General features: G+C 48.5%; 1 protein-coding gene and 1 long non-coding RNA gene across 5 annotated transcripts; both read right to left on the bottom strand.

Moving 5' to 3' along the window:
- Positions 1–10,566: 10,566 nt before the first annotated feature.
- Positions 10,567–14,434, bottom strand: LOC122364652. 4 transcript variants are annotated; one of them, XR_006253610.1, is made up of 3 exons: positions 14,413–14,434; positions 11,961–12,097; positions 10,567–11,479 (listed from the first exon to the last, which is right to left on the bottom strand). It is a non-coding gene; the product is annotated as an uncharacterized LOC122364652 (long non-coding RNA). The 4 variants fall into 4 exon arrangements; XR_006253607.1 differs by lacking the exon at positions 14,413–14,434 and adding an exon at positions 13,614–13,647; XR_006253608.1 differs by lacking the exon at positions 14,413–14,434 and adding an exon at positions 13,520–13,643.
- Positions 14,435–24,613: 10,179 nt separating this feature from the next.
- LOC122364647 lies at positions 24,614–26,703 on the bottom strand. Its single transcript, XM_043335254.1, has 2 exons — positions 26,677–26,703; positions 24,614–26,575 (listed from the first exon to the last, which is right to left on the bottom strand). The coding sequence occupies exons 1-2, from the start codon at positions 26,701–26,703 to the stop codon at positions 24,614–24,616; spliced, it is 1,989 nt and encodes a 662-aa protein (XP_043191189.1).
- Between the last annotated feature and the right edge of the window lie 1,153 nt (positions 26,704–27,856).

Genomic DNA, 27,856 nt, shown 5'->3' with positions numbered 1-27,856 from the left:
GTGATCAGCACCCCGAAAAACCCCATAGCAGCCACACTTAACGACGTTCTAACAGGTCCAGATTCTCCCGACTTTTGGGTCATTGACCTGACCTGCAAGGTCAACCAATGACCTAGGACCTTAAAATTGGGTATCATCGGCTCCCTCTCGTCACGGGCAACACGCTCGTTTTTTCCGCGAAGCTCTAGCTCGATCAGGGGCGAAACGGCAAGGGGGGGGTCCAACGGACCCCCCCCCCTTATACGTTCGCGGCTGGAAAAACACTAATACGGGCGAGGGTTAATTGGTGGTTCTTGCGTCTGATCCTGTTGCTTCATGTTCCATCACATCACATTAAATTTCTAATGGAACAGACACTTCTACCTTTTATTTCACTATCAGTCGACTTGCATTTACCCCTGTGGCCTGCTCACCCTTTTATTTCCACACTAGAATCTATCAATTATTGAAAAAGCCTCGGATAAAAAAGCAAGAAAAGTATGTCAAGTTAAATAATTGACTACGTTTCCATGGGCAAGGGGATTCGTATCCGGATCAGTGAAGCCGCTACTGATCCGGATGACTGGGGCCGTTTCCATGGGCAAGGCCGGTACTGATCCTGATCAGTGAAATAAGAGGCTCAGCCGCTACTGATCGGCTTAGGAGGGACGAGTGGCGCACTTTGGCAATTAATAAAAACTCCAGCTAACATTTTTGCCTGGCCTTGTGCAAAAATCGACTAGGATCTTCCGTCCTGAAGATTGGCTTTCTTTTATCATACCGATAGCAAACTCGGCTATTGGGAAAATCTTCCAAACTCTCTACAATAACTAATTTTTCAGTTCGATTCATGTTAAAAAATAAAAATAAACAAATAAATTTACATAGCAATTCGTCCGTCTTTCATTACTTCAGAAAACGTTTCGGGCGACCCCGAGTTTCGAACCCGAGACCTTTGGCTCAAAAAGCGAAAATCATCCCGCTGCGCCACCGCGGCACTCTGCCGCCAATGTCCTAAACTTATATATGAAAATAGTTGACAGGCAAATGATGCAACATCGAGAAAGTCTACATTTGTGCTGTAAGGGATTACACGGGTAATGAAAAAATGCTGGAAAAGATTGCAAAATTGATTTGCCATCTAACACCAACAAATAGATTAAGAATATTGGCACAATAGACCTTAGCAAGATAACTGATGGGTGGATGCTGTTGCACAACGGAATGCTTGGACACCGTGCAGGAGGAATGCACAAACAAATATCTCCAATGGTTTAAATCTTAAATAATATAGCCCAAATTTTGAAACATATCATTTTAGTAATAGTATAATTTAAATAAAATATTTCTAATGCGATATATGCATCCAGGCCCATTAAAACAATTAACATGAAAATAATAAAATTAAAAAGTCAAACATTAATCCCTATCGTAACGGCTCAGCTTCTTTCGAAGCTGGATTAGAATCCGGATCAGCGGTAAGGGATTACGGGTGTTTCCATGGGCAGCCCAGGGGGGCGACACGGCTATTCGCGCAATGTATTCATTTATGGGCCGCGCGGGGCCTCGCGATGACGCGGCTGGAGGCAACTGCTCAGCGCGCTAGGATACTTCTGGCGGGGCCGGGCGCTCAACGGTGTGCAATGAATGGGTTATGGTCGGGCAGACAGAGATGAGGCATTGAATTTGAATTGACATCAGCAATCGGGTGGGGAAGGAGAACGTTTCTAATCGAGCTTGGGATGGGGAAAGCCGAAAATATCACGATCGGCTCATAGCTCCGACAGGGCCGGGTGCTGTACCATGTGTAGTATATTTAGGCGGGCAGACAGAGATGAGTTATTTGATTTAAATTCACCTTACCATCGGTTTCTGGTGAGGTTTGAAGACGTCTTCAGTCAAGCTCGGAGTGGGGCAACGGCCACTGGCGGATCCAGGGGAAGGCATTTGGGGCAAATGTCTTCCCCAACAACCAGGGCAGCGCCCGAAATCGATTTTCGAGAATAAATGAAAACTTCACAACTTTTCTGAGGAAATGTTGGTTAATCACACCGCGCAGCAGTGCGCAAGGAATCGAAATCCGAGTTTTTTAAATTAATTCCGAGAAACCTTTTTGGGGTAAGCCCCCGCAGTGTCCAATACCGCTTCCTGGATCCGCCAGTTGTGAATAAGTCACGGTCGATACCGAGCTTCGGCGGGACCACGCGCTGTACACGTTGTTCTTTGAATGAAGAGGTGGACAGACACCTAGCCCCACATCCTACTGCTATGCCCGTGCTTCTGTGGGTGAAGCACTAAAGTATCACGGAATCCCAGAGGACCTGCGAGTCGACGAGGTGGCCGCTTTGGCCGCCGGATACTGCAGCTCCCTGGAGTTGCCTGGGACCGATGGCAAAACAACAGCTCCGGCGGTGCCCCTATGGGCCGTAGTAATTAGTGAATTCCCGTAATGTAGAGATCATATCCTCAATAATCTCCATTACCATTTTATATTCCTAAACAATATGACAGACCAATTATGCTTGCCTACGTTCAGGCATTACCTCTGATGGTCATACGCCCAGTACAACATGTGTTGTCTGTCGAACAACAATCGACGACGGGATCCCTTCTCATCATCTCTTAAGCCATCGGTTGTCAATTCACCCACCCCGTTTCCCTAAAAATAGACGGTCAGATTCGGCCTGGGTCCTTACGACCCCTCTAAATTCGCCAGAGACGGGATCGGATCGCCGTTATTGCACCCATCTTAGTGTCTTAAATACTATGACAGCTTCGACCACGGACGTCGGACGGGGTGATCGTTCCACGAATGTACGCACCATCTAGGCCTAGGATGCATCGAGGTTTAAAAGGATGCAGTCTGCAGATCAATCAACAAACAATGGTGGTATGCAACCACTTTAAAATATCTCCCTGGCTCCCGCAACGTTCCAACGCCCCTCCGTTATGCATTCGCCCTGTGTGTCCGCCGAGCCGGCTTGCCTCCAATGACGTCATCGGCCGGCCGGCGGTGTTCAAGGTCAAACGGCTGGTGTCCTTACCTGGAGTTCTATAGCCTTGGGGCAGCCTAATCCCTTACGAGGCACTGATCCGGATCAGTGATGCCCATGGAAACGGGGTCATAGAGACGGTCCTAGAAAACCAGCAAAAAAAAAAAAAATCAAAAGGCTGTCCAACTCACTTCCCTCACTTAACAAAATCCAGGCAGCAAAACACTTGTGACGTCATCGGTGACCTCGAGGTCAAGGAAATTAGGTTTCGCTCGACAGTTTTTCCGTGGCAATCAGATGCCGTTTGAATTTTGACGATCGGCCCAGTAGTTTCGGACACGCCCCCTAGTGGGGCGTGTTATACACAGACCCCAGTGGGGCGCGGGTTAACTGTGCTGTTTAGCCTGTTTACACAAACTGCTGCTTCTCTGCACTGCCTTTGCAGGTTAATGGCAGTGGCCATGATGTACATAAGAACTGCAGGATTTTTTGTTCGACCCGCAACGCCTCGTTTGCGACTAGATTTGCCATGGCTCGACCGTCGACGCGCCATCGCCCCCCGACCGAACCCAGCCCAGTCCCCCAGATGGAGCCGCTCGTCGGAGACGTACAGATTTGAATGATCTGTCGTCTGGGGGTCGATTATGGCGATGGGCGGCCTGTCCTCCGTGGACGGTGGAAGCACCGGCATCGGTGTTTGAGCCCTAGCCGCCAGCATCGCCATACGTTCCAGGGCGGCACAAATGCCCCGAAAAGATTGGCCGAGTCTTCTGAGAGCGTGACGGGCAAGACTTGGATACTTCAGCCATGCTCGATGCCCCATGGTGACGACTTGCTGCCGTCTCGCTGCGACTGTTGCTGGATGGCCGATCAGCGGCGTCGACGTCACCAGGAGCAGCTGTGGAGCCGGCACAACACCGGGTGCACCGTTCCTGTTCCCGCCCGACGTACTACCCCCGTCCCCGCTCGATGCACCATCCGCGTCCCCGCCCGACGCAGTGTCCCCGTCCCTACCCGATCGACATATTTTCAGAACAAAAGCATGTTCAAAACTGGTTTTGTTTGTGAATTTATCGTAGCATCCATAGGTTTAGGAACGTTTTCGAAAGTATGGGGGGGGGGCAAATGTTGCCTACATTTGACCTTGTGTTTGACCCTGAAGGTCAGGGCTAGTGCCAAGGTCAGGGTAGCGGAGGCTAGCCAACGAGGCTGGCCGTCGTTTGGGACCAGTTTAAGCCCGCTCCTTCCATAAATTCGAGACATCCGGTTCCGCGTCGTTTGACCTCAAATTTGACCTTGAAGGTCAAAGGTTAAGGTAATGGTCACGGAGGCTGCCCACGGTGACGAGCTATCACGTGTGACCACTTTTGGTCGTCTTTGGCCCATAATTCGGGACAATATTGGGTACCCCGTCCTTTGACCTGGAGTTTGACCTCTAAGGTCGAACATAAGGGTCAGGGTCAAGAGAAATAATATGTAGCCCAGACGGCCAAGCATCCACTGGCATCGTTGTTTGAGACGTGGCAGATCAACTTCTTCACATTTCGCCCTACTCCTTTGGGAAATGGTGCATATCTTTGACCTTATGTTTTACCCTGAAGGTCAAGGGCTAGGGCCAAGGTCAGCGTAGCGGAGGCTAGCCAACGATGCTGGCCGTCGTTTGGGACCGTTTGTAGCCCGCTCCTTACATAAATTCGAGACGTCATCCGGTACCCCCGTCGTTTGACCTCAAATTTGACCTTGGTCAAAGCTCAAGGTCGAGGTCATGGTCATAAGCTAGCATGTATGATCACTTTTTGTCCTCTTGCGCCCATAATTAGGGACGTTATTGGGTACCCCGCCCTTTGACCTAGAGTTTGACCTCTAAGGTCTACCATTAGGGTGAAGGCCAAAAGGAATAAAAAATATCCCGGGCGGCCAAGCATCCACTAGCATGGTTGTTTGAGACGTGACAGATCAACTTCTTCACATTTCGCCCTATTCCTTCTTTGGGAAATGGCGCCTTTCTTTGACCTTGTGTTTGATCCTGAAGGTAAAAGGCTAGAGCCAAGGTCAGGGTAGCGGAGGCTAGCCAACGAGGCTGGCCGTCGTTTGGGACCGGTTTTAGCCCGCTTCTTCCAGACATTCGAGACGTTATCTGGTACCCCGTCGTTTGACCTCAAATTTGACCTTGAATGTCAAAGCTCGGTCGAAGTCATGGTCACGGAGGCTGCCCACGGTGACGAGCTATCATGTATGTATGACCACTTTTAGTCCTCTTGGGGCCATAATTCGGACGTTATTGGGTACCCCGTCCTTTGACCTCATATTTGGCCCTGAAGATGACCTTCAAAATGTGTTTTGTCTATTTTTGAAATCAGCGTGTCCTACTTGACCAGACAGGTGTTTTCAGCGAATTCTGAATCAATTTTGCTACGGAATACAACCGCGTTTCTCAATCTTACTCAATAAATTTGATTATTAGAAGGATGAAGAATAATCTGTTGCTCATTTCTATTAGAAATAGAAAAAATAAACCAATATATATTCGGACGTGGCCCTTCTTCAGTGGTACAAGATCACAATAAAACAAGAGAGACGTATGTGTAGGGAGACGTATGTGTATGTATGAGAGACGTATGTGTACAAATTTATTGATTTCAAATACCCGAAGTCAATGCATTTGTCTTAATCATACAGCCACAAGCGGGTAAACAACACCCTAAAGTAGTTCCAGGTAAGAGACGGGATGAAGCAGATGGAACAGGAAGGGACGAAGGGCGGCTGGACGGGACGGGTCGTCGTTACTCGGGTCCGTCCCGTCCCACCTCTCTGTCTCATGCCTCATTTCCCTAACCCAATCATTTGATCCCATCCACAGTCCTTGATGGCCGACCCTGACATGCTGGAGTTTCGGCGTGATGTGGAGACAGAAGAGGACACCCTCGAGTTCTGCAAGAGGGCTAGGCCTTATCCCAGCCCCTCCTCCACCACCTCGACACGATCCTCGTCCACCAAACCACAACCCCCATGAGTTCTGGGGAGTATGTATGCCGTGAGCTGCAGTTCAACCCGAGGGAGCCGCACTGTGAGGGCCGCGTGTCGAACTACATCCGGCACTCACCCTAATGGCCCGAAGCCGCAATACCGTTGCGGTATATGCCGGAAGCAGCTCTCCCAGCTGCACGGCATGAGGCCCGTGAACCGTGCTGCTCATCATGGCGCTTGGTTCGCAATGCTGGACGCGTCAGGAAAGCCTAACACTAAAACCTCAAAACGAGTGGTCCTTTGGAATGGATCATATACGCGATGTCCATGGGCATATCTATTACCGACACCGTGTACCTGATGCGCCACTCGATCCCCCTGAACCGCAACACGGTTATTGACTGGCGAAACTACGTGCCTGAGTTTTTCCAGTACTCGCTGCAGCGCTCCTTCCCTGAGAGCCCCCGCCCCCCGGTGATGACGATATCGGCGAAAGTCTATTTCGTGGCAAACGGAAGTATAATCGGGGCCGCATGCGGCCGGAGGTGGGGAGCTGCGGTCGGCGGTACAGGTGATGCGGGCGGAGGTGGATGCCGAAACTACACGCGCACTGTAAAGGGCCTGTGGGTGTTCGGCCTGCTCTTGCGGCGCACCGGCGAACCCCGGCTTTTCGAGTCGAGAGGCGTGACGCGGCGATGCTCCTCCCTTTGATCATGCGCCATGTAGCGGCTGGAACCACTCAATATACCCTGGCTGGAACGGCCATCTATTCTGTTGAGTGGGCTGCGTACCGCACCATCGACGCCATCCCTGGGATTAACTACATCCACCGCACAGTCAAACCACCAGGCACCCATCCAAATTCAGACATAGCTTACTTGTTATCCCATATCCCACCAAGTCGTGCTGAACTGATGATACTTACAGTGAGGTAACTATAGCAGGATTTGTATGCCTGTCTACACAGGTGACCTCAAGCCAGGTCAGTGTGCTTGCGCCATTCTGTATCAACATGCCGGGACTCCGCCATACCGTTTGTGCCGCGGACCGCGAGCGAATCATCCAAGCGTACCGTGATGGCAACGATTACGTCGCTGTGGCCCGCCGGTTGAGCGTGAGGACGACCGCCTGGTCCATCGTGGCAAAGTGGATGCGTACCGGGGAGTCTGCTGCACGGAGGAGAGGGAGCAACCGACCGAGAATTGAGGAAGCTGGACGACGACATGATCGACTTCTTCCTGATGCTGATTGACGACGATCCGACCATCACCCTAAAGAGGATAAACCACATGGTGCGGGAAACGTGGCCAGAGAAGCCGGGTGTGGGTTAAATTAATTCGTTAACTGTTTATCTTCATTTGTTTTAAAATGTGGAAGTACACACACAAATAAAATTCTACTTGTATTGAAACCAAATTGTGTTGTATCGTGCAATGGGACTAAATAGCAATTATATGGTGTTTTAAATCGTTTAAACCCTCGCACTTACAGGGCTCGAACGGACCTCCACCCCTCGTTTTTTTTTTATCTAACTCGTAAGAAGCGGCCGATCACGACGGAACTTTCAGCAGCCTCGAGTTAATTACAAAATATTGAGGTTTTACTTTGTAACAGAACTTACGCCCCACCCTGTAAATTTAAAACTACCCCAACAATTCCATGACCCTGACATATATGACCTTTGCCCTGTGACCTATTTCTCGGAGACTATGCTTGGCCGGAATCCCGATTCGGCATGTGTCTGCTCGCGTCTTGAAGTTACGTTTCAGCCAGATTCTGTATTTCTTTGCTCGAATAAGTATGACATGGATGAATTATTTTCGCATTTCACCATTTACAGTTACACAGTATTCAGGTACGATTCATCGCAAACTCGCTTGGTATTCAGAATCAAAGTTACTTCATTCATTTCTAGTTCAAATTCATTCAAATCTCCCGCTCCTCTTTTTCCCAAATATCTAGTTCAGCATACCGAAATATTATCGCGCGCGCGTGAACTATGTAGTTACACTCTTTATTATACACTCTTTACACGCTTGACCATACTAATGTTATTGAAACTTATTACGACCAAATAGTTACTTGCATTAGGAACGCATCGGAGAAAACCATAGGTAGGAAGGTGGGAGGTAAATCACGGAAGGTTGTTCCCGGCTGGAATGAATTGGTTGAAGACAAGCACATTCTTCTCAATGATTTATACGCGTTATGGTCATTCGTGGGTAAGCCTAAATGTGGATATATTTTTGATCAGCTTCGACTGGCTCGGTCACGTTTTAAATATGCCTTACGTTTTTGCCTGCGTAATGAGAAAGAGCTTCGTGCCAAATCTTTAGCAGCCAAGCTCGTGCGGGCTCCTTGTAGCATGGCTGTGTTTTGGAAGGAAGTAAGGAGACTGAACTGTAGTCCTCCTCTAGCTCCCTCGATAAATGGTGTTACGGGCGAGTCGAATATTGCCGATATGTGGAAAGAACATTTCTCTGGGATATTGAACAGTGTTGACAATCCTAGTTGTAAGGTGTCTGTATTGCATAAGCTTTCATTAGATGACTGTGAATTGCTTCCTTTTTCAGTATGTGAAGTGACTAAAGCCATTAAGGAGTTGTCCTCAGGCCGTTCAGGCGGCAATGATCATCTTTGTGCTGAACATTTCAAATATGCTGGTAATTTATGTGCTGTGCATTTGTCCCTGTGTCTCACGCTGATGGTTAGACATGAGTTTTTGCCACCTTCATTAACTAAGGTTGTTTTGGTACCCATTGTGAAGGATAAAAATGGAAAACTAACTGAGAAAAACAACTACAGACCGATTGCAATTGCCAGTGTATGTTCTAAGATTTTGGAGAGAATTATTCTCAACCGCTCTTCTGTACAACTTAGTACTACCACCAATTTGGATTCAAGGAGCGTCACTCAACTGATATGGCGATATATGCTCTAAAGATCACAGATTATTATTTGCGCAATGATAGTCCGGTGTTCATTTGCTATTTGGATGCTAGTAAAGCATTTGACCGTGTTAATCATTGGAAATTGTTGGATAAGTTGCTGTGTAGAGGTATGAACTCCCGACTGGTAAAACTTATAGCGTTCTGGTATAAGTCTCAACGTTTTCATGTACGATGGGGAAGTTCTGTATCGGCGGGTTTCAATGTGTCAAATGGTGTCAGACAAGGTGGTATTTTGTCTCCATTTTTGTTCAATGTATATACTGATGACCTCTCCGATATGCTTAATCGATGTGGTTATGGGTGTCATTATCTTGGTAGCGTAAATCATCTGTATTATGCAGACGATATGGTCTTACTTTCTCCGACTCCCTTTGGCCTGCAGCAAATGCTGCACATATGTGAGAGGTATGCGAAAGACCATGATATTTTGTTTAACTCCACTAAGACAGTCTGTATGGCCATGCTTCCAAAGAGATTCGGTGGTATGCATGTACCTACGATATTGCTCTGTGGACATATGCTGAGTTTTGTTAGTACGTATAAATATCTTGGGTATCAAGTGTCTAATGATTTATCCAGAGCAGATGATCTAGAAATCCGCCAGCAATATCGAGCATTGTGCTGTAGAGCCAACTCGCTCATCCGCAAATTTGCGATGTGCACGCACAGTGTGAAGAAGTGTCTTTACAATGCTTACTGCTCAAATGTCAGCTATGTACACTTGTGGCATTCTTATCACTTGTCTGATCTGAGAAAGTTCAAGGTCTGTTTTAACAACGCCGCCAGGGAGACACCGGTTGGTCACGTGACTCGGAAACAAAAATCAGCTGATAGAGTGGCGGAATCACCGTAATCAAACACGAATAATTCCGGACGATAGAGCGGCAGTATAGGAGTTTTCTTTACAACAGGTAATCATTGCAATGTATTATCATTCTATGACCAAGAAACGTTCATAAATCATATATTTCTTCGATGATTACTGCCGCAACCGACGCGCATATATTGTAGCCAGCGCATAAAGCTGTGCTTTGCGATATTATATGTAATGAAACGGCCAATACTAATAATTTGTAACAAAGCTCGAAAAAAGATGGCATTCTATCTTGCTTCAACCTTCTACTTACGCTTTTATAATAACGACAGCGACACCATACGGCCTATTCACGCTATGCAACTCCATGGCGTGTCCGGCCACACTCTGCCGAGTGTGCCGAGATCAGAGGCGGACCATCCGCGGCAAGTCCAGCTGCACTGCCCGGTACCTGGGAGGGCGACGCCTAGCCCCGCTCTGGCCGCTCGCTTCCGCGCACAACTAAGCTACCTGGCTAGGCCTGTGGGAGGGGAGGGAGAAAACCAACAACAGTCTGATGAGCCAATGGAGTCTGTGAGCCGCGCCAATCAGCGCCCTTCCGCGCGCAGACGGGAGCTAGAGCTTCTCATCTCATTTCCTGTTTTCGCTGGTCCGCCAGTCACCAGCATCGTTCCGTGCTCTCCATCTTGGCCGATTCGGCCGTGTGCGTCAGCAACAACAGTGTGAGAGAGAGAGAGAGAGAGAGGGGGGAAGAGGGAGAGGGAGAGGGAGAGGGAGAGAGAGAGAGAGAGAGAGAGAGAGAGAGAGAGAGAGAGAGAGAGAGAGAGAGAGAGAGAGTCTCGGATCACGCCAGGCAGCCACATGGGTATCTATTGTTTATTTATTTTCCAGTGATCGCAAGCGTTTTTGTTTGGAACCGGGTGTGATCAGTATTTGACGCATTTCTGTGATCTGTATGATAAAACTGAAAAATAGTGAAATATATTCACTTTAATTCACATATCGCTTTTGATTCATGGTACGGCTGCTTGATTTTGCCACAACATACATACACAGTCGATCTCGGCATGTTTCTGTTCCAGAACAGCAGCTGCAGTGGACACCAAAAATGCATTCATGTTCTGACAACTTACTCCAAAGATACAAATATTTCACGACGAACTGCTAAGTTCCAGAGAAAGTATTTTCTCGCTCACAGATGCTCAACAAGAAGCGCGCGATTGATTGCAACTAGCACGCTCACGATTTCTAAAATAGCGCTGGCCCAAACCTGCCCCTTACATCCAAATATAATATCTTAATTCCAGCCTCTGTCCTATTTATTATTTATTAGCGCACCGAGAGTGAATGATACCACGGCATAGCCGTCATATTACAGAGCACAAATTGCGAGACGACGTTCGAGACCCGTATCGGCGTATTCTTTACAGATCCGGGTGTCTCGCTTTCACTCTCAATCAACCCTGCCACACCATCAACCGAGCCACATCGGCTCCGACCATCTTGATCCCCGCACTGAAATCTGATGGCCGGCCCGTCATTTCATCCTATCCGTCGGCGCGCACTACACCCGAGCTCAGCCTAAAGTGCACTGTGCGGCCTTCTTCGGATGACACCTCTGAGCATGGCGCTTGCCTTGCACCTGGATGCTTAGAGCCTCTTGTTCGTGCACGGCCTTTAGCATTTCAGGAGTTGGATGGTCTCGGCGGTGGCGGCGCTGGTCACCGTGGAGCCGTCGGAAGACACCGTCAGCTCGAGCGCCCTCGACCAGTGACCTGTAAAGCAGCGAGTCGCGGCATGTCAAGACGACCGTCACGTTTCAGTCACGAAGGCCGTTATAGAAGTCACGGCGGCCGTCATATGCCAGCCGCGGCGACCATCACATAGCAGTCACGGTGACCGTCACAGGTCACGACGGTCGACAAATACCACTACGAGCCACGGCGACCACGACTCATAGCTCATAACGTTTCCTGACGCACACTCAGCTATAATAACAGTATATAAGCCTGTACACACATTTCTCACTCGAGAAATCGAAACCCGAACCTGAGACCCATCATACGTCACGACACTAAGTTGCAGCGGCACCTGCATTAGCAGACATCCCATCCCGGCAACACAAAAAGTTCTCCCGAGCCACCCACCTAAGGACGCGGTGACGGGTCACAGAATTGCCATCACGTCGCTGATCTAGTGACGAAAAGGGACACAGCTGACCTATGGACGCGTTGGTTCACACAATTAGGTACTGACCTGGAGATGATGTGATAGTTTCTGGTCAATGTCGATACGCGCGCCGCGTGGCTGGCCATCACACTCTGCCACCTCCGGATGACGTTCTACAGAGCTGGATCGACACGCTGTCTCCAGAACCACCGCCAGAAACAAGCCTGATGGAGGATGATATGATCAAAACTAAAAAAACCACAAAGCACACAATGAAGACGACAAAAGCGGCGGCAGGCACATAATGACGATTGACGACCTATAACTAAATCAGCTTATTCAACGTCAAAAAAGGCTGCAAATGTCTATATTTTACTAGTCAAACGCCCGTGATAGGCTGATGTGCCTAGCTAGATGTAGCTTGACATTCCGAATGTGGCCTAACCCTCGCCCGTATGGGGGGGGGGGGTCGAACGGACCCCTCCTCGGTTTTTCGCGGATAACTCATAACTCGCATAAAAAAGACGCCGATTGCGACGAAACTTTCAGTACCCTCCAGTTGATCAATTTTACACATGTCCTTGACATTTTATGAACCTGACCCAAATGAACTTTGACCTGTGACCTATTAAGCCCAGCTGCCGAAAGCCATGGCAGCTAGTTGGGGAAGCTTCAGTCCAGATAGCATATGCAAGTAGTAGCCATTCAGCAAGTCTGGTGGGAGGCACTTTCAGCAACTGTTCAGGCGTTAATTGGATGGAGAGTCTGGGGTGTGTGCGCACCAAAAAGCAGCAACTGCACACTCAGAACATTGGCAAAACCTGGGTAAAGCGAATGAGAGAGGGAGTCAGGAATCAGGCGTGCAGGGGTAGACAGCTGAAACAGGCGAGGAGAGCAGTGGAGACCTGGAGACATTATGAGGAAACATTGGTCTGGGCAGACACCCAGGTTGAGGTGAGTTGTCAAGACTCAGTCACCCAGACTCAGCACTGACAGCACTGACATCACCATAAATGTTACCAAATGCCGTGAATAGAATAGTAAGACATTTTATAAGATTGGACCCTGGGGGAACCTCCAGGCTTCCCCCATGGGATGGGATAGTTGTCTGTCCAACCCTTAGCAGGGTGGATGTTTGGGAGAGGTGGACAAAGCCCGCGGAGGGCATGTATTTCATGATCGCTACACACATTGTAAGACTTTTTTAATGATATAATAACTCAAACTTATCCATGTAACTTGTCAATTACAGGACTTTGTGGGCTTTTGTTTAATAATTCTCAGAACATCATCTTTTCTGGCGAGTTACTTGCAACACGCATTGCTGCAAGCTCCAAAAGCACAACTCGAAATGGCCAACCACAGCAGGGTCTCAACCTGAAGCAGGAGATTGAGACGCAGAAGAGAAGGAGTCGGAGAGGATCAGGATCATGGAAACAAGAGAGCAGAGGACCAAAATGAAGCTGGGTGAGGGGTTTATATAGACTTGACTTCAGGTAGACTACATACTTCGTAGGACAGGTACCTACCTAATAATTCCGATGGCAAATCAATATAAAAACTATTTTGATTTGTATCTCAACTAACCACTGCCACAGAAAAGAAACTTGACACAAATCCACCCCACCCGGCACAGATAAACTCACAATAAAAATACATTTCAAAATCTGTTTCCTGTTCCGTGGCCTATCAAAAACAAATCCAACAAGAAAATTCATTAAATTTGAAAATGTTTATAACCTTGAGCGCCTTGAGTTGAATCCAAAGCCATGCTGAATAGCTTGAATCTTTAAAGTGTTCTCAATCAGTAAAAGAAACGCCGTTAAACCAATCAAATACAAAAGCTGGCGTTTGCTAGCGATAGCAGTACAGAAAACTGCGCGCAACTGCGGGTGATAATTATGGTCGGCAGTTTTCAATACCAAGTTTCGTAAAGTTCCCGCGTTTATTTTGTTTCAAAACCTATACCAATAGATACAAAATTCAATTTTGTTTACTATTAAGCTTTAAATAGACCCCACATCGGTCTTGTTTTCTATTAATATGCCATTAACTCTCACCGTGTGACCTTAGGCGGCAAGGAAGTCAACGCATACCAGACCAAAATAATGCATCTTTTAATTCTTAAACTGCAATAAATCATACATATTTTGGAAGAAAATTGAATTTTTATTTCAATGAAGGGTCTTTGTGAGCCCAACAATGACTAGTTCGCCATCTAGCTATGTTTTCGTCCAGAACTGTTTTGTATTCAAAATTCGAAGTTTTAGAATTAGACGTAAATCTTTTAAAGTTCCCGCGTTTCTTACGTTTTGACATTTTAATATGTTATAATGTAAGCGATTCTGTTAATTTTAGTGAAATATTTAGACCCCACATCGATCTAGTTTTTGAGAATCATTACATATAGTGGAACAGGATGACCATGGACAGCAATGGTGGTCATGTATTGAACATCAACTAAACACAGTTTCCAACATTTAAAAGGCAACAACAGGCACAGAATCTGATAGATAATTCAATTTTGATATTTTTTGACCATGTTGTAAGCCCCACATCACTGAAGTTACTCGACAATTCATGGTGGAGCATTGGCAGGTCCGGTAGGCTGAACAGCTCAGAACCATGGTAATTTCTAAATTCAACAAAAGGGAGTTGGCCTTTGATATTACTTTTTGTCCTTCAATTTTAAATTTTGATTGTGAAAAATTAATTTTGTCCATGAACAATCCTTGCAACTTAAGATATATAATTTTTGAAATGGCGGAGATAGCCAACAATTTATTTTCGTTAATGTTTCACAGATTCATACATGGCGTGGTCTCTGATCATAAATCAAAAATATATATACATATAATAAAACTCATTGAAATTTGTTGCTTAGTTCTCTTTTTTAGAGTTAAAGGGTCAGCTGAAAATAGTGGTCAAAATACCTTAGTGTTGTAATTTCGAACCGGTTTTACCTAGTACTCTATATACCGTGAACGCCGCTAGGATGTTTTTCGGCTACGAACGGTTCTGTAGTGCTTCTGATATGTTTGCTCAAGAGCATATAGATGGTTATGATGCACTGTATCGCAAAGCTGTATATAACTTTATGTCACGCTTATCCATGTCTGAAAATCGTATAATATCTGCATTGTACAACAATGACCTAAAATGCTCTTCATCTATTAGGAGGGTGTGGTCTCGAGCGTTATATGGATGGTGACGCTACCATGGACCGGGGTGACTGTTGAACACCCCTTTTTGTTATGGACTTCGTGTCTGTTAATAAAGTGATCTCTCTCTCTCTCTCTCTCTCTCTCTCTCTCTCTCTCTCTCCTCTCTCTCTCTCTCTCTCTCTCTCTCTCTCTCTCTCTCTCTCTCTCTCTCTCTCTCTCTCTCTCTCTCTCTCTCTCTCTCTCTCTCTCTCTCTCTCTCTCTCTCTCTCTCTCTCTCTCTCTCTCTCTCTCTCTCTCTCTCTCTCTCTCTCTCTCTCTCTCTCTCTCTCTCTCTCTCTCTCTCCTCTCTCTCTCTCTCTCTCTCTCTCTCTCTCTCTCTCTCTCTCTCTCTCTCTCTCTCTCTCTCTCTCTCTCTCTCTCTCTCTCTCTCTCTCTCTCTCTCTCTCTCTCTCTCTCTCTCTCTCTCTCTCTCTCTCTCTCTCTCTCTCTCTCTCTCTCTCTCTCTCTCTCTCTCTCTCTCTCTCTCTCTCTCTCTCTCTCTCTCTCTCTCTCTCTCTCTCTCTCTCTCTCTCTCTCTCTCTCTCTCTCTCTCTCTCTCTCTCTCTCTCTCTCTCTCTCTCTCTCTCTCTCTCTCTCTCTCTCTCTCTCTCTCTCTCTCTCTCTCTCTCTCTCTCTCTCTCTCTCTCTCTCCTCTCTCTCTCTCTCTCTCTCTCTCTCTCTCTCTCTCTCTCTCTCTCTCTCTCTCTCTCTCTCTCTCTCTCTCTCTCTCTCTCTCTCTCTCTCTCTCTCTCTCTCTCTCTCTCTCTCTCTCTCTCTCTCTCTCTCTCTCTCTCTCTCTCTCTCTCTCTCTCTCTCTCTCTCTCTCTCTCTCTCTCTCTCTCTCTCTCTCTCTCTCTCTCTCTCTCTTTATCTAAAGGAAATCCGTAACACAAACATGTGAAGTGATGTTCCTCTTATGCCTTACGGTGGATGTCAGGGTCACCTGAAGGTCAGGTCAGGACCAATGACCTCGGGTCACTTTTTCGAGTTTTTCATGTTGTAGGGCAGGTTTTGGAGCTGATTTAAACGCAGTAGAAACCTCACTTAACGATGTTCTAACGAGTTTCAATTTTCCTTATTTCTGGGTTATAGACCTGATCTGGAAGGTCAACCCAGGGCGCTTAAAATAGTCGGGTACTAGAATTCTACTATATCATCTAGAAAACAACTAGAACTGAGAGTTTTCAACTATATACCGAAATTGGGTGGTGGGCCAGCCTCATGCTTCCTCATTATTTCACTGTTACTTTATGTGTTTACGAATGTTGTGTTTGTGTATACCCCCGAGGCCCCCTACTTGGACCGCCTCTGCGACCCCACTGTGCCACGTGCCTGTGAGCGCCCCTGCCGGCGCCAGCTGACCGTGCGCCCCAAGCGGCGTGACTGGTGCACGGGACGTCGGCTGGCGCTCACCATACTTGTTTACGTTTTGTGCATCTCTCGGCTTAACGTATCGCAGCTAATAAATCGCTTTAGTCCGTTTATATATTTCCATTTCGAACCGATAAACAACAACTAAACAAGGAAGAAGTTTCAAGGAATTTTATCAAATGTGATACATGAAGACACCTTTCGAAATTTCGACTTAACAATGGGCATGCTTAGTACATTTGTATGATTAACAGGCCACTTAAATAACCATGCATTTTTACTCTGATAATTCTTGTCAATTTTTCAGATAGATACATGTTCTTTCATCCTGGTTTTCAAACAAACGTATCACCTGAGATTGTTTTTTATTGATTGCAAGTGTGATGCATGTAATTTCATCATGATGTGTTCTCAGATCGAAGATCTTGCTCGCAGCTATGCATCATTGCCTGTCAAGTGTCATGGCCGAAACTTCTTTGAGAGGGTTGCCATAGTGTTCGCCGTGTCATTTGTGTTGAGGATGAGCGGAGTGTTACCTATATCGATACGTTATATCTTGTGGTCAATGTTTAGTGTAACACATAGGCGGCGGAACGATTTGAGACAAGGGGGGGGCACCATGGCTCAAGGAGCCAAACCTAGGGTACCCCCAAATCCTGTTTTCTCATCGGATTTAGGCCACTTATTTTTCGTCACAGCCCTGACACGATGATTTTTTTTTTAGTTTATTTTTTTTACTAAACGAAAATGGCAGTTCACCCCCGTATGCAGGGGTGTACCTAATTTTATATCTCTTTGTGGGGGCATATGCACCCACAATCCTGAATTATGCCCCCACAATGATGAAAAAGCACCCACAAGTCTTTTACAAGGCTGCAAGCGTCCTTTCGAGAGCACGGTGCCCTTCGCATGCTCTAACGGCGTCCTCCTGACCGTCTCGCGTTCATGGATAGCGTTTTTAATCACTCGGCGCCCTTCTGGGAGAATGGCGCACTTTTAACAGCACCGCGCCATTCTCATGGTCTAACGGCGCCCTCCTGACCGTCTCGCGTCCTTAGGTCTCTGTTCACCGTGCATCCCTCGACTATTCGGCGCCCTTCTGGCCTCTCAGCGCCCCTGAACCACATATAGCGTTTTCAATCACTCGGCACCCTTTTACGAGAATGGCGCCCTTTTCATGATCTCAAGGCGCCCTCGTAACCATCTGGCGCCCCCACGTCCCCACCAACGTAGCACTACTGACTGTGCGGCGCCCTTCTGGCCTCTTAGCGCCCCTGGACCACATAGCGTTTTCAATCACTCGGCGCCCTCCTAAGAGAATGGCGCCCTGTTCATCGTCTCACGGCGCCCTCATAAGTCGTAACCGTCTGGCGCCTCCACATTTGGTGCCCCTCCTACTGGATGGCGCCTCTCTACATATTTTTTACGTCCTTCCGGTCAGTTTCCACTTTTAAGCGTGTATTTGCTTAGTCAGACACGTCACTTGAAGCGCCATTCGGCTAGCAATGTTATCAAATTCGGTGTTAATTTAGGCTCCCACATAAAGAATATCTATCGCGCCCCAAAACGGCCTGGCGCCGGGCGCCCCTACCGCTGGGCACCCACAATCATTTTAGGAAAATTACACCCCTGCCCGTATGTGTGGTTAACTTTAAGCTGATCCTCAAGTACCTATGTGTTTGTCTCTTCCTTATTGTCGTTTGATAAATTCCATTTATCCTACATGTATAATTGACCCAAGAAGCCATCGCAATACTAATCAGTGGCGAATCCAAGGGTGGAGGTCACATGGGTCATGACTTAGGGCCTGGGGTCACCACATGCCTGCCAGGAGCACCACAGGCCTGACAGCCGACAGGGGCACCACAGGCCCGCCAGGGGTGCCAAAGGCCTAGCAGGGGCACCACGAGCCTGTCAGTGGCACCACAGGCCTGTCAGGAGCACCATCGGCCTAGCAAAAGCACTACAGGTCTTCCAGGGGCACCACAGACCTGCCAGGGGCACCAGAGGCCTGTCAGGGACACTATCGGCTTCGCAGGGGAACCACCGGCTTCGCAAGGGCACCATGGGCCTGTCAAGGGCACCACAAGCCTGTCGTTGGCAATTTAGGATTGTCAGAGGCACCACAAACCTGTCAAGGGCACCTGCGTTCTAACAGGGGCACCACAAACCTGCCAAGGCCCAGGGACACCACAGGCCTAGCAAGGACACCACAGGCCTAGCAAGGACACCACAGGCCTGTCAGGGGCACCACGGGCCTGTCAGGGCCCATAGGCACCTAAGTCATGTCAGGGCCCACCGTAGGCTTGTCAGGGGGCAGGGTAGGTAGGTACCACAGTCTTTCCAGGGGCACCAGCGGCTAAGCAGGGGCACCAGTCATCACATGACTAACCAAAAATAAAGAAAAAAAACTGAAAATAGGGCACCACCAAAATCAAGTGGCCGAAATCCGTTGAGGTTTTAATTTTGGGCATAGGTAGGGGCACCACTTCGATTCATGACCCTCCCCTTGGAGTTTTCCCGAATCCGCCCTGGTACTAATACATCAAATTTAAGGGGGGGCACCTTGCTATTGGTGCCCCCCTTGCAGAATTCAAGGGGGGCACGGTGCCCCGGTGCCCCCCCCCCCCCGTTCCGCCGCCTATGGTGTAACACAGTGACATCCTCTGATTGGTTGGTGGTCCCCAAAATAACATCAAAGCTGCAATTTTGACACCGTCGTGTTCGGCATGCTCACCCTCGTCGAATGATATGCTTTTTGAATGAGGTCAATTTAGGATATTGACTTCCGTCCAAGGTCAAGTCAGGTCATGACATGATGTCAAGTTACACGTTATTCAATTCGGCAGGTCTTTATGAGTCCATTCGTGTCTTTTCCGTCTAAGATCACTGTCAGCGCCAAAAAAAAACTATATTCCCCCATTTGCTTATAATGGTCATAGCACCTGACCGACCTAACCTTAGGTGACCCTAAGGAGAAATGCGAAGCTAATAACTTTTGAGAATTAGGGAACTTGATAAGTTCCGTATGTTTCATCTACCTGTGATAGATCTTGCATTGATGGAGTTGCGACGTTACGACGTTTTTCTAGACCGTGCAGAGGTTCACTTATGACGTCACAGGTCAGTAACCTGACCTGACCTGAAAAAGAGTTTGGTGCCACATAATCCGGCTTGCACCAAAGGTCAGGTATGCCAAGTTACAACTCTTCATCACCAGCGCGCTCACCCCTACTTTGCTTTGCAGCCATAGTTTGCCGCGCATTAACGAGTAAAATTTTGGTCTGTCTGAGATTCGAACACAGGACCTTCCGATGTGTCAAAGGCATTGGACCATGTCCTAAAAATGGAAATAAAAATATTTTACTTATCATTTAACATACTTCATATGTGGATGCCCACACTACGAGACCTTGAAAACCGAGTGATGTCATTTTAACACGCAACCCCTATGGCTAGTAGGAAAAGTCACGCCCATGCTACCATATGACTTTGGAGGGGGCTGGGTCAAGACCTAGGGCTAGAACCTTAAAATAAGGTATCTTCGGCTTCCTCTTGTCACGGTCAACACGCCTATCTTTTCCGCGAAGCTCTAGATCCCTACTTTCCTCGTGTCGAAGCCCCAAGAAATAAAAGCATTGCCTCACTTTTCATGTCTCCCGGAATACCGCGCTGGCTCGCCTCTGAGCAGACGGAGCACGCGACGGAACGTTGTGCCCAGGGCAATAGAGTCTAGGCACTAAAGGTTGTGCCTCGCAGCCACCGTCTTTTCTTCCAGCGTGGTTTGAAGGAGCCGGATTTCAGGGCTGGTTTCTTGGCCGGAAAGGGGTCTGAAGGGATGAGGAGAATGCAACATATGTGGATTGCGGGGCAAATCAGTCAGGGATGGAATACTGCTTTCTGATGCAAATTATTTCCCAATCGACTGTTCAGATGGGAGAGAATATTTAGTGTGCTAGGAATATTGTTCGAAATAATGTTATGATTTATTTTCCTCTGACTCGTGTTGGGGATATTAGAGTTGCCTATCAGAAGTCGGTAGTCACGTATAACGGTTCAATTGTACTCAAACAGCCGTTTGTTAACTGGGGCATTCCACGATAGATCGTACCACTTTTTTCCAATTTGACACCCTCATCTCTCGGAATTTGACGAGAATTATCAGGGGCTCTTAATCCACCTGTAAGTTTCAGGCTTATCAGATAAATATTTTTTTTGAGTTATGGTGTATAACATTTTTTGGATCTCGCTTTGCGGCGATCAGTTTGGCGGGCTGTAACTCTAAGACGGATTATTCAAATGCCAAATGTTATTTAACATTGAACTTGCAATGAAACAGAGATAAATATGTATTTTTGAAATTTCCAAAAATACGCTATTTTTGATATATGACACATCGAGTTTTCTTTCATTTGTATTTTTTGGACTTCGGGACCATTTTTTTTTTAATTTTTATTTCTTTGAAAAAATATTTGGCTCATTGTTAAGAAGTATGCAAAAAATTAGGAAGGTGTTCTGTCTATAAATGTAATTACTTATTTTACGTCACGATAACGGTTTCGAATAGTGATTTCGGGAGGGTAGCTTACAAATGGCGCGGTAAAGCTGCCTAGTGACATCACGGGCTACTGAAATTTCAATTGAAGTCTTGAGTCATCTGAAAAAAAAAAACGAAAAGAGGGTTCATCAAACCCTCTTTCCTATAAGCGCGAGAGTGAAAAAGGCTGTTTGGTTCTGACATTGTTTTGGATGCCAGTGACCATAGCTGTCCGAGATGAAAGTTACAGGACGTATACATGGTGTCCTCCAGAAGTCTCACAACTTGTATATCTGGGAATTTTTTAAGGTCACATGAGGTCAGGTCGGTCACGTGACGTCACTGTTATAAGTCAATGGTTTAATATAAAAACTGTTAATTTGGCGCCGGGAATGATCTAAAACTATCTCACGTACGGCTCTCCAGGAAAACAGTAGTTGGTTTTGCATATTCGGTTATATCTGGTCTTATATCAAGTGCAAATGCGTAGGTATGGGCCCAAATTATCCGTATGCACGTTTGCCACAAGGTTGTGAAATTGCATCGTTGTGTGCCATATACTTTCCGAGATATTAGACAAAAACCTCATTTTCTGCCGTTTGGGGCATTCTGACCGCAGTCTTCCTGGGATCGCTTATGATATCAGTGGAGCCATCTAGACGGGGGGACGCAGAAACACAGAAACATGAATGAATCGAGCGCGTAGTAATCAGCGAATGAACGAGAGACTCTGTAGAGGCTATCGGGGCGGCCGGCGCGTCCTTGGACACTGGCTGACCCTTCGAGTCACGTGAGGTCAAAGGTCGCGGGTGTCGGCGCTGGGTTTTACGCTACACAACCGGGTGGAGAGGGGAGGACCATACTGGTCTGATTGACTCGTAACTTCGTTGGACCTTGTTTACCGCTACGCCGTGAATCCAAGTTATTGGACATTGTATGGGATGATTCTGGAATAGAGCGGGTGCGCCGACTTTGTATAATTGAATATTGATCAATATCATTCAGATTTCTGCATTTTGCTACAATGATTAAAATATCTCGTTTCAAACACATATGCATGCAACAAAATGATCCTGACTGGGGGATTTAAGGGGAAGTATTTGGGATAAATACCTGAAGCCCGAGATCGATTAAAGTGTCGTTTTTGTGTTGTTTTTTGTTGTTTTCGTTTTTGTGTTGTAGAATAAAACGAACCCAAAACAACTTAATTAGAAAAGTTCACTGGCGGATCCAGAAATGCATATATTCCCCCCCCCCCCCGGAAGTTTCTAGAAGTTCCAAAAATCACCGGACTTCCAATCCTTAAGCACTGCTCTCCAGTTTAAAGCAAACTTTTCTTTAAAAAAGACTTATTAGTTTTCGTTTCATTCTCGAAAAACTGCAAATTTTCGTTCATTCCCGGCGCTGCGGGAGGGCATTAGCCCCAAAGCCCTCCTCCTAACTCTGTCAGTGGAAACGATTGCTCTAAACTCCAGAGCAATACGTAAGGAGTCCAATCTGATCAATTTTTCTCCTGATTTCGATTAACTGTTTGCCCCCGCAGCGTCCAAGACCGCCTTTCTGGATTCAGCGGTGCTGACCATGCCAGTTGCGGATGCAACCGGACGTTTTTCTTTTTTGGGGAGGCAATATTGCCGAAATGGCCCCTTTCTTTCATGCACCGACATAGGCGCAATGTTAATTAAAACTCGGGTTTTTTTTGGGGGGGCAAACGGGCTTTGGGGAGAGGCCATGGTCCCTCCCCCCCCCCCCCCATGGACCCTGGCTGTGTTTTCAGTTCAAATGTATTGAATATTGATTATTGCAGCTTTATGAATTGAACGCTTGAATTCGGCTTAAATGGACCCTCCCACCTTCTAAAAAGTTAATGAAATGGCATATAAGCGATGTCCCGTGGTTCAGAAAGATCAAAAATGAATACCTACCAAACTTCACCGAAAAATATTCACTGTTTTTCAGGATATTATACTTTTACTTTTGTTTACTTTTTGGGAACTCCACTGTCCCTACGACGTCATTTGGAAGCAATAATTTGACATCCTGAAAGTGTGGCAGATGTTGCGCGCAAAGCAGTTAATGCCACCACGTTTTAACGATGATTATGGTATAAGGTTTAAAAATTGCTAGATCTCCGCTGACGTCACAAATTCTAACAGGACATTCCAATGCATTAGCCCTTTAGAATCTGAAAACTGCAAGTTTGAAAATATATAACTCCGAATCAAAGCAAATCTCGATGTTGTGAGTACCGAAGCCGGTAAGTGCAGGCGCGGGACCCCAATTTGACTATCTCAACTCAAAACTTATATTGAGGTGGGCTGGTCACTTAAACCCTCGCCCAAATTGGTGTTTTGCCGGCCGCAAACGTAACGGGGAGAGGGGGGTCGTTGGACCCCCCCCCCCTTGGCCCTTTGCCGTTCACCCCCTGATTGAGCTAGAGCTTCACGGGAAAAAAACGAGCGTATTGCCCGTGACGAGAGAAATCCGATCTTACTCAATTTTAAAGTAAATAGTTCACTTTTAACATGAGGTTTTGAACTGGAATAGCAGTTTCGTAGCTTGAGCTGAGGCTAGCACAAATCAGGAGCTTTTACGGCCCAACGATCACCCCAGACGAAGATTTTATATTTTACGTTCCGTAAAAAGTGCCTTGCAGAGGAATGCGTGCCTTGCTGAGGAATACAGCCACGTCATCATCAGCCAATCAGCTTGCTCCTTGCAGCCAATGCAGCATGCCTAGGTAGGCTTGAACAGGAACTACGCAATATGATTGGTCAACGCGTAATAAGGTTCCGCATCAAACATAATTTTATATAAAATATAGTTCTTCCTACACAAAAATATGAAAAATAATCCTTTTTATACAAAGGTCTTGTTTTATTTTCTGATCATTTCAGGCACAAAAAAAAACAGAAATCCATTGCAAAAGAACTAATTTGAGGAAAGTGAACTAACTATTCCCTTTAAGATCCTAGGTCATCAGTTGACATTGCAGGTCAGGCCAATGACCCAAAAGTCGGGAAAATCGGGACCTGTCAGAACTCAGAACTCTGTAGTGTGAGGCTGCCATGGGGTTTTCCGCGGTGCTGATCACGAATTTCATGTTAGTTTTGATAACAGAGGACGTTTTCATGCATTTAGGCCAGTCCTGGTCAGTTTAAGTCAGGTCACGTCAGGTCACCCTGGAGGGGTCATATATTCATAGGATTTATAGTAGGTGTAAACCAACACTGACCGCTTCATCACATGTTACGAAGGCACGAAGATCGAGGGTTGGGGTCCGTTTATAAGTGCGAGGGTAAGTTAAAACCATAGCAACATTGTTAAGTATATTGATGGTCACACATCAACACTGGACGGCGATAGCGACAAGCTGCACAGGTAGGTATGCGTAAATGCATGCCTGCAAGAACTTAGACAGAAAGACAAAAAAAAAACTCGTAAGACTCAGAATGACACATCTGTCAAGTGATCACAACTGTCCTGTGTAGTGTCCTGTCCCGCGTCGTTGATGCTGTGGCGCAGCGGAGGACACTGCGCAGAGTGGAGTCAGTAGCGGGTCCAGTTCCCGTCGTTAGCGACCACCTCTCTCTCTCTCTCTCTCTCTTCTGCGCGGTCGCGGGCCGCGCCTAAGGCGCGGCCGGCGGGGGCGGGTCGGTGGCGACCTGCACCCGCCCCACTCTCTTCAGGTAGCTGATGATATGTTGGGCCGGCCCCGAGAGCACTTCCGCCAGGGTCGGACAGTGCCCCCAGAAACCGGCCCTCGCCGCCACGTGTGCAGGGCACCCGGCCAGGAGGTGCTCCACGTCCTCCTCCTCCTCGCCGCAGGCTCGGCAGGTCGGGTCTTCGACCAGGCCGAGGCGATGAGCTGTGGCTCGCACCAGTGGGCAGTAGCCGGTGCGAAGCTGGGACAGGGTGGCCTGGCCCCACCTGTCCAGCTCATCGTGGCTCGGAGTAGGTTCTCGATGTGGGTGCCGCTGCGCCCTTGCGGAGGCCAGCTCCGATGTCCAGCGACGGATGGCTGTCCGCGCGCTGGAGAGGTCGATCGGGGCCTCCTCTTGAGCGCAGTCGGCGGCGGCTTGATTGGCGAGGCGGTCGGCTGCCTCGTTGCCGGCGAGGTCGGCGTGGCCCGGGACCCAGTGCAGGGTGATGTCCTTCCCTGCGGCTGTCAGCGCGTCTATTAGGCCCCAGACGCGCTGGCCGATGGCCGACTGTTGGTCATCCGGGCCGCGGCTAAGTAGCTGGAGCCCCGACCGTGAGTCTGTGCAGAGCAGCACTCTCTTGATGAGTGCTTTAGAGGGGGCCGGTAGCTCATGGAGACACGTCAGGGCCTCCGTCATTGCCACCAGCCCCGCCCTCATACTGCTGCACACTCGACCGGCCGGTGCCACGCACTCTATTGTGCGTCCCTCGCGGTGAAGCTCCAGGATCGCTCCACCGCCGCCTTGGATGGTGCCTTCCTTGGCGGATCCGTCCGACCAGATGGTACAGTCTGGATCGGGGACGAGGGCCAGCGCCGCTAACGCCGCCTCCTTTCTCCTTTCCGGCAGGTCTGTCCTCCTTGTGGGCTGCGGCAGGTCCAGCACGAAACGGACGGCGTCTCCACAGTGGTGCCAGGGTGGTGCGCCCTGGTTAAGTGCCAGGGGCTCCACTGGGAGGTCGCTCAAGCCCGCCCTGTCGCAGACCCACCTACCGACCCGACGGAAGCATGGCTTGAATGAGAGGGTCGCGTCTTCGTCTGCCGGTGGCGGCGGTGGCAGACCCGCCTCTTCGGCAGACGTCACCGCGCGCCTCCATGCCTCGTGGGCCCGGTAGCGGAGTCTCGGTGGTGGTGTCTTGTCCAGTAGGTTGCGAGCGGGGTCTCCCGGAGGTAGACGGACTATGCGCGCGTACTCGCCGGCTGCTAGCTCCTTGGCACGGAGTGATAGCGGAGGGAGGCCTGCCTCCGCCACCAGGGTCTCCTTATCCGTGAGCTTGATGCAGCCGGTAATCAGGCGCGCACATTTCCGTTGCTCTACCTCCAGGCGCTCGCGGACAGCCGGTGCCGCATGGGTGAAGTAGATGGCCGCCCCGTAGTCGAAGAGGGAGCGCACGTAGCTCTTGTAGGCGATGCAGAGTGTGCTACGGTGGCTTCCGTAGCTCCTTCCGGCGATCGCTGATAGACAAGCACGGCGCTTTGCCATCTTCTCTCTAAGGGCGGCGATGTGGGCGGCGAAGGTCAGCTGGCAGTCGAACTTCAGGCCGAGGAAGGTGGGCGTCTCCTCGTAGCCTAGCGGATGGTCGCAGAAGCTGAGCTGGGGCTTGACCTTGCCGCCGCACTCCTTGGGGTCCAGCGTGAAGGTGGTCATCACGCACTTGGATGGACTAGGTTGGACCTTCCAAGTCTTCACCCAGCGGCTGACCTCGTCCAGGGCCGGTTGGAGCCTGTCCGCACACTCCTGCAGAGAGCGGCCCGTCGCGAGAAGGGCCACATCATCCGCGAAGAGGGAGACCGTTGGGCTCGAGTCTCCGGCCCGGAGTTGGTCGTCGATGTCGTTGCAGTAGATGAGCCAGAGGAGAGGGGCGAGCACGCTGCCCTGCGGCAGGCCCTCCTGGAAGACCCGCCACCGGGAGGCTGACGTACCCCATCTCACTCTAGCGCGCCGGTCGCTGAGTAGGGCCCTGATCCAGCGTGTGGCGCAGCCCGGCACACCACCACCTCCTCCAGCCGCTCCACCATGGAGTCGGCGAGACGCCGACAGAGGGTCAGCGTCGGCGTGACGGCCTGCCACGCCGCCTGCACCTCCTCCCAGAGCTGCTCCTCGGTGAGGGCGACACCGTTCAGCCTAGGAGTGAGCTCATCGGTCATTATGCCCCACACATTTTCTGAAAGGAACGGGTCATGAAAGTTGATACATGTAGAATGTGGTTACCTGTAGCACAGGATTGCAGATATTTTACACGCATTTAGAGTCTCATGTATTCTATTGCATTATTGCGCAGACTTCTTCTGTTTAATCTCGCAATATAAAACTACACAAAACCGGTAGCGCACTAGAATCATGAACATAACAAAAGCCTTAACCTGTCGTCTACCCTTTAAATTCCGCAACCAATAAATAAAAGAAGGTCGCCAGCTACGAAACTGACAACGTACCTGAGATAAATCATCAACATAGCACTGTCAAACATTGATGGGGATATGTTCGAGGGTGCCTTTGTATTGATAAAACAATTGAAATCGGGACACTGTATATTTTCCGCATTTCGTTGCTGATTTTAACTTTTTCTTAAGGAGTCAGAGCAACAGCGTGCTTCTTACCGATGGGGTTCAGATCAGGCGATCGTGACGCCCAGCGGAGCACCTCCAGACGCGGCTGAGTTGCAATCCAGTCACGGACCAGTCGGGCGTCGGAGCGTTATCCTGTTGCAGGATGATGTGGTCCTTGCCGGGACGGAGCTCATCATAGCTTGGAAGGAAGTCGTTGGCGAGAGAGGGCCTTGTTGGCGAGCAGGCTGCGGTAAGTGGCAGCTGTGCCGCGACCGATGCGGTGAAGCGACCCCCTCGCCGTCGGTCCAGCCCGCCCCAGACGTGAACCGTGCATTAACCGCTCTGCTGTTGGGTGGCCACGTTCCTTGGCGCGAACCTCTCGCGCTGCCCTAGGCGCCTGTGAATTGTATCAAAACCTGCTTAATGCTTATCATACTGCCAAAAAAGGAAAACGACATGGTCCCTTCTTTATTCCAAATTTCGAGCATCCTTGTACCACAGAAACATTGGAGGTCTTCACCGTGCGTGTGGGTGTGAGTGTGTGGGGTTGTGGGGGTGTGTTTGAATGAGCGAGAGAGGGAGGGAGAGAGAGGAAGAGAGAGAGAATGTTGGATTCGTTTAT

This window comes from Amphibalanus amphitrite, unplaced genomic scaffold, assembly GCF_019059575.1.
Source record: "Amphibalanus amphitrite isolate SeventyFive unplaced genomic scaffold, NRLGWU_Aamphi_draft 000689F_arrow, whole genome shotgun sequence".
NCBI classification, from domain to species: Eukaryota; Metazoa; Arthropoda; class Thecostraca; order Balanomorpha; family Balanidae; genus Amphibalanus; species Amphibalanus amphitrite.
The sequence above is the reverse complement of the archived record's forward strand: the minus strand, read 5'-3'. Positions and strand labels throughout refer to the sequence as shown.

Bases quoted from the DNA above. Each gene is read 5' to 3' on its own strand.
- LOC122364647 (XM_043335254.1), bottom strand. From the start codon at position 26,703: ATGGTGGAGCGGCTGGAGGAGGTGGTG. The intron at 26,576-26,676 runs GTGTGCCGGGCT...CGGGTCTTCCAG, and splicing joins AGCGGCTGGAGGAGGTGGTG to GAGGGCCTGCCGCAGGGCAG.